The sequence below is a fragment of the Alosa pseudoharengus genome, unplaced genomic scaffold, assembly GCF_046254945.1.
Source record: "Alosa pseudoharengus isolate Yale_2024_CS ecotype anadromous, Long Island Sound unplaced genomic scaffold, YU_APseudo_1.1 YU_APseudo_1.1_scf_21, whole genome shotgun sequence".
NCBI lineage: Eukaryota > Metazoa > Chordata > Actinopteri > Clupeiformes > Clupeidae > Alosa > Alosa pseudoharengus.
In genome coordinates this window covers 19,751,028-19,768,727 of record NW_027468674.1, presented here as the reverse complement: position 1 = coordinate 19,768,727, position 17,700 = coordinate 19,751,028, and the positions used below count along the sequence as shown (strand labels likewise).

The 17,700-nt window shown below is 41.8% G+C and overlaps 2 protein-coding genes across 3 annotated transcripts; one reads left to right on the top strand and one right to left on the bottom strand.

Moving 5' to 3' along the window:
* Positions 1-809: 809 nt before the first annotated feature.
* Positions 810-15,451, bottom strand: samd8 (sterile alpha motif domain containing 8). 2 transcript variants are annotated; one of them, XM_076298090.1, is made up of 6 exons: positions 15,301-15,451; positions 12,145-12,738; positions 11,159-11,254; positions 8,118-8,235; positions 3,477-3,627; positions 810-3,083 (listed from the first exon to the last, which is right to left on the bottom strand). In XM_076298090.1, exons 1-6 carry the CDS (start codon positions 15,309-15,311, stop codon positions 2,779-2,781), a joined length of 1,275 nt encoding a protein of 424 aa, XP_076154205.1. In that variant the 5' UTR covers positions 15,312-15,451; the 3' UTR covers positions 810-2,778. The 2 variants fall into 2 exon arrangements, with proteins under 2 accessions (XP_076154205.1, XP_076154206.1); XM_076298091.1 differs by lacking the exon at positions 15,301-15,451 and adding an exon at positions 13,674-14,350.
* A 484-nt stretch (positions 15,452-15,935) lies between these two features.
* LOC143138247 (dual specificity protein phosphatase 13A) lies at positions 15,936-17,215 on the top strand. The gene is made up of 3 exons (XM_076298746.1): positions 15,936-16,078; positions 16,319-16,536; positions 17,022-17,215. Exons 1-3 carry the CDS (start codon positions 15,936-15,938, stop codon positions 17,213-17,215), a joined length of 555 nt encoding a protein of 184 aa, XP_076154861.1.
* Positions 17,216-17,700: the final 485 nt, after the last annotated feature.

Below are 17,700 nucleotides of genomic sequence, written 5' to 3'. Positions count from 1 at the left end.
TATTCATTTGAAATGATTATCTTACAAACGCATACATTATGAATACTTTCACAATAGTTACAATTCTTTTTTTTTCGGCATTTGCTAACGCCATCTGTGAAAACTATCGTCAAGGTAACCATAATGTAAATATTGGGTAGCCTACATCAGACGAGTAGTCGTTGCGGCTACCGGCAAAGTTTTCGGAAAACGCCATTGCTAATATTCTTTATAAATGTTTTGTAACGTTAGACATTGAAAGCAAGAATATTCAGCTAACAATACATGTAAATATCCTGTATTATTTATTTATTTATTTCACGACTTTGGCTATCATCTCGTTAGCATTCTAGCAGCTAGCTCTTTAGATAACCGGTCTGTTATGGTAGATCTAGCTGCTAGTAGATTACAGCACTTCAGATGATGTTGAAGATGTTGAACAGAATTGACTTTTAGGTCAGAGGATGTGTACGAAACTTCCTCGTCAACAGTGCAACGAAAAGTCACCACTTCAACTTCAGCCTCAGTTGTTGCACTGTAATTTAGCCAAAATTGACGCTAAACTGGCTGCCATTAACAAGTCAGTAAATGTTTTCCTCGCCGTGAGGGAATCCCCACAGAATGCAGAAAACTGGAGACATGGATAGTCTACTGGGGGACATTTTAAAAAATGTAACGTTAGGACAGTCCTGAGCCGATTGCCAGAATCCGCTGTAATCCAGCGCACGGTCATGCAGATGACTGCTATGCACGTGTCATCTGGGTTGCAGCTTGACGAAGGGGATTTTGGCTTGACAAAATTGCACCTGGAAGCATGCACGCACAATATGAACTGTAAACTGTTTTAATAGTGACAGACCGTTTAATATACAGAAATATTCAACAGGCCTATTCAACATTCTAAGAACTAGCAGGGGTTAATCAAATTATTGCTACTCACATGATAAGGTAGATCAAAACCATCTCAAAAGAAGAGCCTACATAATTAAATTCAGCCATGATATTTTAACAAATCCAAACACATAGTCATGTATGGCCAGACCTGTAACAAGTTGAAAATTTGATGCGCAGATTAGATTACTATAGGAGACATAATTTACCATTTAAGTGGTTATGTGGCTTCTTCTGTATACAAAATTCTCCACTTACTTTTGCAGTTATTCCAGTGTTAGTTTGTACCTTCTGAAATAATGTTGAAATGTAGAAAACAAATACCCTTTATCCTTTGACATACACACCAATAAATTAAGACAAACAGTTTCCAACAATCTGGGAAGGACAAACATTGCTGCAGTATTTTCATTTTTTTTAACAGGGACACATGGCTCTTGTCATGCTTCAAATTGCACCTGTAAATTGTAAACAAAAAAGGTACACCAACCCATACCTTTTAAACGTGAAACTACGACGCAGCAAATTCAATCGCAAAAAAAAAAAAAAAACACTTCAAAAAGCATTACCCAATAAACCTTGTGTACACAATATACAACATCTAAACATTATTGGCAAACAGGATGATCATTAAGACAAGTTTGTCCACCATTTTCTCCCCATATTTTGGCGTCAATAGGCTTCATCATTGGTACAGTATTCAGATCCTTAAAAAAAAAACAATGATGTTGACAGCAATAGCAAGGCAGAACAACACCAGCACAAGTATAAGGAAATCCGACATTCTGCTTTACAAACACAGCATCCATTTCAAAAAAGTCTACAACAAACTGTTTTCTTTTTTTATATAGCAAATGCAGTCAAGGACCACTCAAATAGTATCAGCAGTTTGTTAAGGAATGCAAAAGCTCTGTGCACAAGTTTAAACTCTTGGCAAATAAGAAGCAAAACTTACTTCACCTTATAAATGAAATATTTCTTTGAATGGAAAAATGAGACACATGGTTAGTAATTGACCATAGCTGATATCGTTTCATAAGTCCTCCAAATTAGTGTATCTAGTGTATGAAATGTTATGTCAGGGTTTTAGGAATGTATCATAACTTTAAAAGGTATCATATCTTGGGAATCTTTATAACACAAAACATTCCACTTATTTCTGTACATATAATACTGTTTTATGGTTTACTGAGGAAATGTTGACACAATAAAATGGCCATGCATGATAGACTGACCATAAACAATCTCACCATGGAAACCTTGTTTTATGTTTAATATCCTAAGGCTTTTCTGAGTCACCATTCAAAGTTTTTTTTTAGCATGTTTCATCTGTCTAATGGCAAATTAAGTTCTGTTTCTCCTGTTTGAGTTGTATTCTATTTCAAAAAGTGTGGCTTTTTTCCTTCTCTTTTTGTTCCTAAAATACTTGTGCGAGGGTTTGGGAAATGAATGAAGTTTTTCGAGCTCCCAGGAGCCGACAGATTCTGCTTAATCCCTTTTACCAGGCCCAGCGCAGCAGGGGGAACCACTCCAACTGCTAAGCCACGGAGTGGTGCACAGAAGGAAATATGGCAGGTTTGGGCTACGTGCCGAAACAAATTGTAGTTATAATACTAAAAACAAAAACACCAACGAAGACACTGTCTCTCCCAAAACAAACAAAAAAAAAAACTATAAATATAAAAAAAAAGATATTGCAAACAAAATGGCATCTTGACACGCCAACATGCCACCTCAAATCTCAGCACATGGCCTTCTGAAGCCTCTCAGTCTCTCTTTCGCTCACACACACATATATACACACACACACAAACAAACAAAAACAAACAAACAAACTCTCCCTTTCTCTCTCTATCACCCCGTTCCCAGCAGCTTTTGTACCAGAGGGAGCTACACCAGCACCCGGGTTTACCCGATTAAGCTCCTCATGAAAGTGGGCTTGGTGAAGGGCCAGCAATACTCATTGGGCACAGGCCCGTTGACGTTGCATTCGAAGAAGGAGAACATGGGGAACCAGATGCGGGCGCGACGGCTCTGCTGGTAGGCACGTGTGTTGGCCAGCGTGTGGTAGTACAGGAACAGTCTGGTTGTGATGTAGAAGGCGATGAAGACGTCGATGGAGTAGTGTTCATGCGCCGCCAGAATGAAGAAGATGCCAAACAGGTTGAGGACCCAGGAGAGGGTGTGGATGAAATTCCAGTTTCTTGGGGTGTCTGTTATCAGAGAAACAAAAAAAACCTTGCTCATTGTATTAAATATGCTAATATATTTTTGCCTCGTTATACAATTACCTTTAGTTAGACTTAATACTTTGTCCATCTTTTACATTGGGGCCCTATGATGATGTGTCTATAATTTTGTTGTTTTTTAAGTATTGCTTAAAGGACTTCATGACTCCGAAAGTCTGAAACATCACATCATATTAGGGACTAGACTAGATTTGAAGCAAGCATATGCAATTTGGTGTCAAATCTAACATTGACATCATTAATATAGCATGCTAAACATGCACATAAAATCATAAATGTAGAAAAAAAAAAAAATCATAAAACACATTGTGATTTTTGTTTTGTAGCAGCATTGGTCAAAAGACTTGACCCACTCACATTCAGTGACAAAGAAGTTGAGCATGGTGAGAACCACAGTATGGCCGCTGAACATGTAGTCTCCGCATGTGTGGACGCCTGTGAGGGTCATCCCAAACCCACTCCAGATGGCCACGGCACGATGCAGCTTGGCCCACATGTCACCGTAAATCTAAGCACAAACAAGGCAAATGTGAGTCCACAGGCAATGCACGGGGGGGGGGGGGGAGCACTGATAGGACTATAAATGCTTTTAGCCAATGCATGCAATTTATGTAACCATACCGCAATGAAACCGCACCATAATTATCTTGACACAAGACTAGTGCTAGGAAGATGGGAGCCGGGAGGTATTATCGAGGGCAACATTTATAGATGATGATAGATGTACCAAATGGGTCATTCCATGTGAAAACAGCCAATATCGGGGTATCATGTACATGGTACCTCTCAGATTTTGCTGAAAAGCGGTGAAAATATGCCTTATGTTACCAAACGAGGGAATCTGAAGTTTAAGGTCAATATCTCAAACTGTTTGCCCGTGGCGTCCATGTGAATTTCGGGTGCCACGGCCCTAATTGACACATTGGAATTTCACATTTTATCCTTTGCCATTTTTGGAAATCCATAACGTCTGTTCTAATAGTGGTAGAAGGCTGGAAACTGGTGTGGTAGTTCATTGTAGCCTGTACTACACAATTCTGGATCAACATTCAACAATCAACATTCCTTACTGTTTGGGTGAGAGGTGGGTCACCAAAGTCCTAAAAAATGTTGACGGCATGTGTGATTTTTCACTTTTTGGGTGGCCGTAGCACCACAATTAATGATCATATTTATTCTAAACAGGATTATTTGTGATCTGTGGGAACCTTGCTCTTGCCAAAATTAATTTGAAGGGTATGGTACCACTGGTGGGGGTTTCATGGGGGTCCAAAAACCCTCTCCGGCAAAGGTGACTCTTTTGGAACCCCATATTTGGTACCAGATAAAGATACATATTTGTTCTTTTTTTTAAATGAAATAAAATTTTTGACTATGAAGCTCCATAATATGAATTTTATTCTTCATAATGCACCAATTTGGACATTGTTTCCAGAAGTCTGGAATGTAGATCAGGGAAAATTTAGAGAGAGAGATAGAGAGATAGAGAGATAGATAGATACTTTATTGATCCCCATGGGGAAATTCAAGGGTCTCAGTAGCATACAGACATCACACACATGCATGCACTTACAGCAGAAATGTAAACATAAGTATAAACATATAACTAAACTCCACTGTACAATAAAGACAGTAGAAGATAAGAAAGATAAGAAAACTAACAAAACTAAATACTAAATACACTATATAAATTAAATTAAGAAAGTCCAATGTGCTTGAGGGTGATCAAGCATAAGACGCTTGTAGTGACAGGGCCGGGACTGGTAAGGTGCTAAAGGGAGTGAGTGTCATGGTGAAGGTGCAAAAGTAGTCCAACCATAGTCCTTTAGTTATGTGTGCATGGCAAGGTGCTCAAGAGAGTGAGTGTCATGGTGAAGGTGCAAAAAGTAGTCCAACAGTGCAACAGTGCAAGAGTAAGGTCTAGAGACCAGCATAAATAATATGGACAAAAAGGAGAGTAAAGTATAATGTAGAAGGTAAAATAAAAAACTATTTCAGTGCAAGAACAGGTTGAGGTAATAGGGTTATAGCCATTCATTCATTCAGTATTGTGGCAGAAGCCTGACCGCAGCCATTGATCATGTGTGCTAATATAGCATGAAAAACAGTGGAAATAACTTAGTATTATCCTCAGTGATGGCAAACAATTACTAGCACTACTAACAATACTGAGACTGTCACGGATTAACCCCTTATCCCCCATGAAAGAGACCTGCCATCAAACTTTTAAAGAAGTAAATAACAAGAATGTTACATATTGTAAGAACACTACAAATAAAAGGGAGTTTTTCCTTGCCCCGGTCACTCTCCAAATAAAATTGAAAATTAAATTGAATAGGGTCTTTAACTATTATCCAATAAATTGTGGAAGCAGTGGCATAATTTTGTCATGGTCCTTTTGGTCAAGTTTGTATTGGCGAGCACTGCGTCCATAGATGTCTGGCACACTGACACAACAAATGATATGTTGGAATGGCACCCAACAGGGGATCTGTCTTTAGTCCTATGGCCATGTGAGGAAGTTGTTGACACACTTCATGAATTTCACAAAACGTCACCATGTTCATCTGAACGTTCAACAATGTTTCCAATAAACCAGTCATCATCATAGATACAGGCAATGTATTTTCCTGGCTGGAAAACTGAGTTTTGTGGCTGATCTGACTGCGAGTGTTCTGCCCCCGGGTGTTCTGTATCCAAGTATTCTGAATCTGATTGTTGTCCTGCATCGACATCTGTGAATATTGTATCCTGTAATATTATTTTTATCCGTATCTTATTTTTGGAAATTGGTATAAAGCAATGATGCGATCATGTTCCACTGATCGTTTTGGCCGAGGCGTAACGTCTCTCCAATTCGTATGTTTCCTCATGTTTTTTAATATCTTCTGCACTAACAAAGAAGAATGTAATGTTCTTAATGTTTTCTTTTGCCCATTGAAACATCTCCATTGGTGTCAGAATATGGTTTGCATCAGTGGCCTGCAGACTTGCTCTTGCTGCAAGACGCTTGAGAGTTCCGCCAATTCCATCACTTTTCCCATGCAAAGTTGCAAAAAAGCGACTTGCAGAAAACATTAAGAACATTACATTCTTCTTTGTTAGTGCAGAAGATATTAAAAAACACGAGGAACCTCTGCCGGAAAGGGTTTTTGCACCCCCATGAAACTCCCACCAGTGGTACCATACCCTTCAAATTAATTTTGGCAAGAGCAAGGTTCCCACATATAACAAATAATCCTGTTTAGAATAAATATCATCATTAATTGTGGCGCTACGGCCACCCAAAAAGTGAAAAATCACACATGCAGTCAACATTTTTTAGTACTTTGGTGACCCACCTCTCACCCAAACAGTAAGGAATATTAATTATACCTCAGCCCCCTACCACTATTAGAACAGACGTTATGGGCTTCCAAAAATGGCAAAAGATGAAATGTGAAATTCCAATGTGTCCATGAGGGCCGTGGCACCCGAAATTCAAATGGACACCACAGGCAAACTGTTTGAGATATTGACCTGAAACTTCAGATTCCTTTGTTTGGTAACTTAAGGCATATTTTCACCGCTTTTCAGCAAAATCTGAGAGGTGTCATGTACATGGGTGGCTGAGTTGGCGTGGAATGACCCAAATGTTTGTGTCTGTGATATATAAATATACATGTTCAACTGGTATATGGTCAGAGCAGTCACTTAAAGATCTGCCGGGGCATGTTCTGGGCACAGGCCCAAGGCCCAAGGCCCAAGACATTAATCCTGCACAGACCTATTCAGCACCACCAGAGCTGTGTCCTGACTGAGCACAGAGCTAAGGGAGTCTATGGAATCAAAAACAAACTCCAGTAAACTCTCCTCATATCCCAACACTTGCCAAGAGTTATTCACCTTAGGTCTGGGACCATATATTCTTTTTTATTAATGTAATGTGATGCTTTGTTCATCTGCTAAGGGACTACAAATGAAAAAGAGCTTTTCTTGCCAACTCTGGCACATTTACATTTTGAGTGTAAACAAAAAATGTCAATTAATGTGCACTGTCCATTTAAATAAACAAATAAAATAAAAAAATAAAAAAATGTGACTATAGCTCACATAGTTAGCTAAGAGATCTAGAAATTGAGGACAAATGCTACCAAAGCTACACCTAATGGCTTTTCCACTAAGACTAACCCCTAACTTTCAGAAACAGTTACAGGCCTCCTTCAACCCTTGCCTTCAAGAGGAGTTTTTCAGAAATGTCAATGACCCTGAATTCCAGGGAGTTTTCACATAGCGGCTAACTGAAATAAAAACCACCTATATGATAGCCAATCTATATGTATGGTGAAGGGTATGTGAAGCTGTGGGGCTATTTTAATTTCAATTTTAAAGCCCAAGGGAACTTCATCAGGATGCATAGTATCCGGTATCCATGAAACAACTGGCCTCTAAAAATAAAAATCTGCCTGGTTCTATGGGAATTTAACATAGGGGTATGTATACTTATGAGCACTTGTATTTTAAGGAAGAACATTTATTTATTTACAATACATAATTCATTCACAAAGAAAATTGGTGTCTTTAAAGGTTGGATTTTTCCTCATTTTTTTATTAAGACATTAAGATCAATTTTCAAAAGATGATTTTTTTTATTCTTCTTTTTAGTCAACTTTAGCATGAATATGCTAAGGGTATGTAAACTTATGAGCACAACTGTACGTTGGCCTAGAGTTTGTATGTTCAGTACAGTGCATCTATACAACAATGCCTATCTAACAATTGCATCTAATTACTGTTAATTCTTACAGTCACAGTTTGTATGTTTATGGTTATTGTTAGTATTCTGTCAAAATGTATAGTTCTAGTACTGATATTGACTTCACTTTAAATAGTTCATTTCAATGTTAATGCAATGTTTACTGAGGTCACTGTGAGTCGCGTTGGACAAAAGCTATAACAATAAACATAAACATATAAAGATGAACAAATTTGAGTCGGCTCTGGCCTGTGGCGGCTTACCTTTCCTGAGCACTGTAGATGTTGTCCTGGCACAGAGAGGGAGGTGACAAACATGGTGATGCAGCGCAGCATGAACACCGTTCCCATCAGACTGCAGAGGCGTCTCAACAGGATAGACCTAGAAAAGGAAATGCCATCATCATGACCGGCCGACTGGCCTCCTTTACAAACCCTCGTGACAGATATAGAGCTCACTGTGGTGATGGTGAGATTTTCTATCTCTTAAGTTATGTGGCAAATACAAAGTTACAAACCACCGGTATAGACCTGGAAAAGGAAAACACCACCACCAACATCGTTTAAACAGATATAAAGCCCACTGCGGCAATCGTGAGATCTGCTTGTACAAGTATGTGGCACATGCAAACCAGTGGAGGCCAACCGACCACAAACTGACCAGAAAGTCAGGATTTGTGTTAGCATAAGCAACAGTTAGCATCTATTGAATACTTTAAAAATGTCATCCTGTGAGGGCGGGGAATCACTTCTCAACCCAAAAAGGCAATTAGGTACCACGTAACATACGCACAACGGGACTCCGAGATAGTGTGTTGTTGATTGGTGGACGTTGCCGGTTTGAAAACTGTCAGCTCAGGGCACAAGGGCATAGGCAGGGTTTAGTGTAGTGTACAAGCCTCCTAACGTGGTGTGCATGTTGATAACATTAGGATAGCAATAAAGGAGACTGGGCTGCTGAGATGCGTGTTAAGGCTTAAGCCTATGGTACGGTCCCGCGTCTGCGTCCCGCGCACGCGGCACTGGTGAGCGAGTGACGAGAATTGCGTCATTTTTACAGCATGCGTCGCGTCTTTGAGTCGACCGAAATTTAAGACCGCGCGTCAAAGTGACGCGTAGACTGCGCATGTGTGAAACGGAACTGCTGTAAACACTCCCCTCCAGTAGGTGGACCACATAGAAGAACAACACTTAAACGTAGAAACAAACCTAGACAGAAGACGACTTGTTTGGTTACCATAACGACGATGGAACAGAGCGCCTGTCCTCAGCTTGACACCACGACATGGAGTCAACTTCGACCGATGTAAAGCCACAATCCACAGATACATTCTTTAACATTATATTTAACGGTCACTTTACCATCTATGGTGTAGAACCCAAAGTATTTCAAGACACCACATTTTAGATGAGTTGGGGACGTAATTATCTGTCTGCTGGCCGTTCTGTGCGTTACCTTTGATTGTCGAAACAGGGTGGCTGCATGGGCTCATTGTGGCTACTGGCTATTATATTGGCTTGATTTGGTCATGAGCCCTGGATCATATAGCACTGAATGAAATGGCAAACAATAAAATAAAACTAATCATAGACTGTAGAAATGCGCTACACAGCACTAATAACCGAATAGTTTAATTATAGTTCGACTACGGATATTTCACGTCACGTCATGTTCGAATAAAAAGTGACAGCCCTACTCCCTGCATAGAGAGCTGACATGACTTCGGATTAAAAGCATCTTTTAAAAATGAGCGTATGCTGAAATCAAATCGCGAAACCCAGAGCCAATTAAAGGTATCTATCTACAACGCTCAGGCGAAACCCAGTAACACTTGCTGATCGAGATGCATTCTCGCCTGTTCCGTATATAATGCCTTATCAATAGTGATTATAATAATAAAGGGAATGTAGCCTACCTCTCCCAGGTGCAATCATTATCACCTAGCCTACTCCTGAACAATGCTGAACTCAAATCTCGAAACTCGCCTGTCAACACCGGGTGCTTTTTCCTTCATCAGCTTCCTTCGTTCAGTGCTCGCACATCCCACGTTCTTCTTTTCTTCAGGCGTTTCAGGCTTCTTTGGTGGTTGTGTCCTACTTTCAGGCTCGACGTACCACCCCCAGTTGGTGGGGCAGAGTATCACAGTTAATCCGTAGTGCGCAGGCGCTAACCTTAATGATTTAATGCGCATTAAGGACAGCAGAAATTGAAGTATGCTTCACGTCCACGGCAAAAATGACGCACGTCTTGGACACGCACAGAGCCTTTACACCTGGGCTACACCAGGTCCACAACTGAAGCTCTCCGTTCACATAGCGCAAATTGTTTTGGAAGACTGGTGTAATTTTTTGAACGTACGTGCCGCTATCCTATCACGTCTGGTGTAGACAGTTCCATTGATTTCAGTAGAAGCTAATGAGCAGACACAATACTTCAGTGATGTGCCCAGTGTATTCAGTCATGCCTTTGGCCCATACTTGATTGTATTAATATTGCATATAGGAAAAATGAGAAACAATAAAATTGCAATGAATGTTGTCATATTGTGTAATATATAGGTAGGTGACATGATTTTAACTGAAAATTTTAGCATATCTCTATGCGGAAGTTAAACAAGATGTCAGCAGTCAATTTGGTACTTCCTGAGCTGAAATAGCTACCATTGCATCAGCTATGGAAACTAACGGGGTTGGTACTTCCTTACTCTCTCCGGGTCTACATGATGACATCAACCTGCCCCTTAACTGCTGCTCTACGATGCTAGATAGATGGGCAGTTCTCCATTAAGAGTCATTAGACACATTACACAAGCTTTACACAGCGCTATGTTGTTCAAAACCAGTCCCTGCATTCTTTCTTAATATAAATCGATACAGTGCATAGAGTACAGGCCGATGTAGAGTACTGCATAGAGTACAGGCCTACGTGTGGAATCTCCCATGTACACTAGGAGAAACAATGAGTCATACTTATAATACTTTGCGAGGCTCCCAAGTTTGTGTGGTAAACACTAAACAGACTGTTTTCACAATACTGGCGAAAGACACCAGAGAGCACAAAACACCAAATCAAAACTAAGTAGGATCGAAAGGCTTCTCATATACACATTTCAGCACCATTTGATCTCCCACAGAAATAATAATCTCTCCTCGTTCAGCTCATATGCCATGTCATTTGTGACTCCAAGGTCAGAGGTTTCCTTGTTAGGGTCTAGTGAATATCTTTACGGTTGAGGCACCTCCTAGCGTCCGCTGCATATAGGGATAAAATGGTGCTGGTGCAGCACAGTATTAGAGAGGCCTACCTGTGCTTATGCAATAGCAGAACCAACAGCCAAATGCCGCACAGGATCACCCCACACGCCTCCGCCATGGCAAAGGCCCACGGGATTCTCGGCACGCTAGGAAGTCAGGGACACAGAGAGAGAGAGAGAGAGAGAGAGAGAGAGAGAGAGAGAGAGAGAGAGAGAGAGAGAGAGAAAGAGAGGCAGTGAGTCAGTGAGTCAGTGCAAGGCCTTTAATCCTCTTAAGACCAGATGTTTACATGATTTTTTTGATGCTCATCAGTACTTCAGCCTGACCTTGATCACGGTCATCACTGCGTCAATATGTTACACAAGCTGACGTGGCAGGCATCACCCATCACAACCATAGCTATGATGACTGATGGAAGACACACCACCAGTTGTGGTCTTATGGCCTTAGCTCAAGTCATTGGCTCATTCTGGTTCATTCATATTAAATGAATGGGGTTCAGGGTTCAAAACGCAGACAAAAAGCCACTTTTTTGGGGGGGGGCATTAATAACATGAAAATGAGTATCGCATTACAGGGATACAGGGAGTGCATATGCAAAACACCACAGGCATGCAGCACAGAGCCAAGAACCCTCCTTCTGAGCCAACAATAATCAATGGTAGGGAAAAACGGGAAGCACTGAATAAACTGATTATTTTTTTTCTTTGACCACAACCTCATAGCAATTGCTGGGGTCATCAGAAGTAGCAAGTTTAGAGTCAACAAAAGACCGAAAGAGTGCTTGTGCATGATGACATGACATTATTTCGACAGTGCTGCTGACTATCAGTGCAGACTCACTGACAGAGCTGCTACAAAAGACACAATCATGGGGCGACAAGTTCACTGCATGTCCCACTCCCACGTGCAGGGCAGAGCAGGCGTGCAGTCATGGCACGTTAACCGCACCAGCCGAGAGTTGTGGCAACACTCACGAAGGACAAGTGCAGACTTGCAGACTAACACAGGTGTGTCAGTTCCAGTCATCCCTCACCTGTCCAGGAAGATGTCAGGGAGGGGAGGGTAGGTGCGCATGTCGGGCACACGCTCGTGCACGATCACCATGACGAAGGAGGTGAACCCGAACACGAACATCACGTAGACCGAGCTCATGATCGTCTTCCAGTACTCGGGGTCCAGCCGCCTCATCTGCTGTTTGTGCTTCCCGTTGCTGTACTGGTGACACTGGTGGTACTGATGGTCCGACCCCCCGCCACCATTGCCCGACGAGCCGTCGTAGTCGCGCCCTGCATCGCCGTTACAAAGCCAGTCGCCACCACCGCTGCCCAGTGGTGAGTGTCCGTCGAAGCTGAGGCCCAGCTCCTCGAGCACGTCGGCGTGCTGCTTCTGCAGGCGCCGCAGCGACACCATGAGCCGCTTGATGTCGCCGAGCACCTGCAGCTCCAACGGCGGCGAGCGCAGGTCGTACTCGCTCAGCGTCAGCAGGCTCAGGCCGTCCAGCCTGTGCTTGTTGCACAGCAGGTCCACGTAGTCGCAGAAGCCCTCCTCGCGCAGCCATCGCGCCACGTGCTTCGTCGTCCAGCGGCGAATGCTTGGCTGCGAGCCGGCCATGTCGCCTTCGCTCCGACTGCAGGGAGGGGAGAGGAGGAGGAGAAGGAGGAGGACAGAGACAGTGATCAATGTGGGCAGTAATTCTCTGCTGGAGTTCCGCTGGAGGACAGACAATGGCAGCAACACAAACAGTTATTCACTGTGGACGGTCCACTGGAAGTGAAAGACACTGACAAAGCAGGGAGTTCAATGACCTGAAGACACAGCCACTGACAAGGCAGGGACAATGGGAAGTTGTTTGCCAAATGACTGTGTAACATGCAAATATAACAGCACCAACAAGGATGTTAATGTTGCTTATCAGGTTGACTCATCTCTATTTACAGTGACCAATATTATATAAGCCTATATATACAGTACATACAGCACCGAGAGGAAATAATCAGCTTTCGCATTATGGGTGTTATCCATGCCCTCTTATTACTTGAATGTCTGATCAAGGTGATCATTCCTAGGAAGGAAAATTAAAGTCACTTCCTTTCAAGCTCTTCCCTCCTACGACAGTTGTTTGATGAACAGTAAACGAAACAGGGTTTCCTAATCTGATGTCAGAACCTCTAAGGGTTAAGTAGTAGCTAAATATCTTACGAGTGTTTGGCCAGACAGTCATTTTTCTAGAGGGTCCAGTATTTTATCCATATGAGAAAGCTTTAATCACAGTGCTGTAGCAAAACTATGATTCTTAAAGTACAGATTCGGGCAGTTCGTCAAGTGGGGTAATTCGTTTGAAGCAAGTCTGAGAGCCACCATACACTCTGTGCCCTAGATGCACTAAGAACTTAGTAATATTAACCTGCTTACTTTCTATAATTATGCAAGCCTCACAGCCTGGTTTCTAGGCTCTGCCAGAAATATACTTCCCTTATTCACTCAACACGTCACTGACACTTTCTGAAACACTTCAAAATAGACGGAGCTATGTTGACAAAGATAAAGCGGTCACAAACCTACCTTCAGAGAGCTGTGCCCAGGGCCGACGAGACAGTTTGACAGGGCAGTTAGCTCAATGCACGTGCCCAATAAGCCAATGGGAGCTATGTAATCGACAGTCTCACGGAGCTGTGAAGTTAACTTATGGATAAAGCTTTTCCTCAGAGCTGCTTTTTATGAAAAACACTTCGCAATACATTGCCTAACACACCCATGCTCTGGTTCATGTGTGCAAGTAGTTCCATTTCTGATGAAATAAGTGCAACGACCTTTAAGACAGTGTCCCCTGGTTAAAAAAAAATAAAAAATAAAAACGCTGAAAAAGTCGAAAACGGTCACGGTTATGGCTGCAATCTTGTGACAATGCCCTTGAGGAAACAAGACTAGACAAGGAATTGCACAAAAGTTAACACAGGATTGCGAAAGTTCGCCCAAATGATTCGACTGAGGAACTTTCTCCTCTGATTCATGTTGCCTTTTCATCCAGTCAGTGACTCTTCATTATGTGTCCAACAAGTGAGGCTTTCTGAGAAACATAACTCTCTGAATGATCTCATTTCTCGTCATTGGTCTTGGCATTTGGGACCTTTATAATCAGTATCAGCTGCCAGTTGGTCAGAGGACACGCCTTGGTAAATGACCAAAATATAGCTTATGGTTGATACACCCAGCCCAGCTCAACGCAATATAGGCTACCGCCCAAAGAGCTCACCACAAGGAAAAACGTAGACAGCTGACCAAGATAACCAGACTATCAACATTCTGCGGATATGAAACGGTACACAAATTAACCACAAACCCCAATTCACCAGTTACAAAAAAATAACAATGTAACCAAAGATTGTTAACCTTTACATATCCCTGTTACCCTCCAGAAGGACCCATTCTACTGTTTGGAGGACACAGTGAGGTTACATTGACAGAAATGTTTAAATGGTGTCTATTCAGGCTGACTGAAGACGTATTCATGTGAAAATTTTCATGACTTTGTTATCAGAGATAACAAAGATAACGTTTTAGAAATTTAGCTTCAGGTCCCTGTGAGACATCAGCGTTGATTTTAGTCGATTGCACAAATCTGAACTAACACGACACCAAAAGTTACGCTAACGTTAACCTTAAGCGAAATGAATGCGCTGGACCCATGCTTGGATTATAGGGTTGTCTTAGGGAATACGTAAATAAAAGCTCAACTAAGATGTGTGGCTAACATTAACGCCAGGGCTGACAGACAATCTAGGTCAGTAGGCAGCTGTACAATAGCTAACGGTATCCTTTTTAGCCGCAAACGTGAGCTTACATGCTAAATGCCTTTAAATGCTAACGGACAACTTCAAATGGAATATATTTAATGACACAACACATTTCAAACACAGAGTCATTTGTCTGGATGAACTCAAACGTCTCTCTGTATTGTGTTGACAAGGGATTCTTATTTTGGATTTTTTGGGCACTAGGGATCCTTATTCTTGTTAGCCGACGACTACAAAAGCGTCCTTTCACTGCTCACATTCTAGACCAGTCAGGTTGCCAACTAGCTAGCTTGCTAGTTCTCTGCTAGAGCACTAGTTAGCCAGCTAGCAAGTGGTGAATCGTAGCCTATTGTCAATTTGTTAAATGCAGAATAACTAACAGAGAGAGTGCTCACCTTTGTCTCATTCGGAGGACTGGAAGTTGCAAGCCGTAGGTCTTTTTGAGTCTGTCCAGAATTTCTGTGGTACACGTTTAAAGTAAATCATTGCGCCCCTGATAGCTGACTAGCCTTTAACGACGCACATTAGTGTTGACTGTGAACAGTTGTAAACAGGCACCGACTCCTCCACCGAGCAGGGAGAGAGCGCTTCATGGGGACGCTCTGGCACATAACAAGCACATAATTATAAAGACACTGACCTCTTGTGGTTTTGCGTGGACTTGCGCCACAGTCAAGCATAAACAGGGGAATTGCAATCATTTAATTTCAGTCATGTTATATAATATTACACTGGTTGTAATGAGATTTTCCCTAATTTAAAAAGTGACAAAATTCAAACAGTTGTTTATTTTTTAAAACCTGCCCCCCCCCCCCTCTCTCACACACACACACACACACACACACACACACACACACACACACACACACACACACTTGATTCAGCTTTCATGAGTGCTGCCAAGTAGCACCTGCTCCTGTCACTATCTAGATGAAATGTAGGCTACCACTGCCATTACGACTAACCAGCGACTATGAAGAAAATGGAAAGGATAGGCTTCTAAACCAAGACAGAAAGCTCTAGAATAATAATGTCTGTGGATACAGTTCAAGACAAATTATGTACATCAGCTAAGACTCCATCTGTAAAAGAACTAGAACGAATTTTTTACTCTGGAAGAAGGACGGGAAATCATGTGGATGAAGTTTGGCCTAATTTATTCATTGGGGACATGTAAGTGATGTCATATGACCTTAAACCATTTTATGCCAGAGAATGAAATGAAATCACAGTTTTACCTGTGGCCATAAGAGTTTGGTCAGTCTGTCTTTGTAGATTTCACATGTATATTCCTCTATGATAGGCCTATGTCTTCACTGATTCCCTGTTACTCTATACTACTAACTTCCAATGATCTCTTTCCCTCTCTGCCACCCCCCCCCCCCCTTAAAAAAAAAACGTCATTATTGACAGGTCCATCGCCAATGACCGCTATGGCTTATGGAAGTTGGGCATCACCCACGTTCTGAATGCTGCCCATGGGAAGATGTACTCTCAGGGGAGTCACCAATTTTACGGGTCGACCATGGAGTACCACGGGGTTTCCGCTGACGACTCCCCATCCTTTAATCTTTCACGCTATTTTCAGTCCTCTGCTGATTATATTCACCAGGCGCTGAACTCACCCGGAGGTACAGTTCCCACTGTTCCCACATTAGTTAAGCTATTAAAACACTCCCTATTAAAAACATGTGCTCTACTCTGCTCTGATATTATCATTACCCAGCATGTACGCCTCTCCAGAGATCCAGTTTCATTAGTACAGTCTAAGTGCACATGAGGCCAATTTACAGTTAGTTATCCACATACAAGATACTGTAAAAGTGTGCTCTTGCAGATCTAATTAACCATTTTCCATCAAGAAATTACATATCATTACACTTATTTAGAATAAGACAGAATTAAAATATGAATTTTAATAATGGACCAATAAACCAATCCAATCAACAAACAAACACATCACACGCATGTGTTTACATGACAGGATTTGTTTTTTTATCTTTTAAATAATGTTTTGAAAGTTACCAATATTTTAGCTCAGACATTAGATATAGTTTCTGTGCTTCAACGTATCTCAGTTAGTCAATCCAACCCCACTATGTTCTCCTCTGTCCAGCTAGTGTCATTGTCCACTGTGCTGTGGGGGTCAGCAGATCGGCCTCCCTGGTTCTGGCCTACCTAATGATCCATCACCATTTCACGCTGGTGGATGCCATCAGGAAAGTCATGGAAAGCAGGTGGATTTTCCCCAACAGAGGATTCCTCAAGCAGCTCAGGGCTCTGGATATGCGCTTACGCGAGCAACAATGATTCAGAATGAATCAGCCCTATAGGCCAAAGTAATGTACATCCAGTGGCTTGCGCCAAAAGAACACTCAGTTTGTGTTTATGGAAAACACACAGTGCAGCTTCTGTGACTATAAAAACAGTGTTTTCTCCACAGCCTACAAGGTTGTAAGCCTAAATGTAACATGTTTGTAGATTTGCTATCAACATCAACTTTTAGACTGTTCACAACACATGGAAATCTTTTGCATATTGGTCACATTTTATGGTGTATTATTTTTATGTTGTTGTATCACAGCTTGTGGTCATATCATAGGAATTATACAGTCAAAGCTTGGCTATTTCTGAGCTATACAGTGACAGACATACTCCACCAATGCACAGGGCAAGAGATCAGGATCAAAGCGCCACAGTGACATACCAGTGACACTCCAGGGATACAGTCATCACGCTCACAGCAGAGGTGACAAGTTCTGTCCTTTGAAAGGACATATTGTGTCATGTATTTC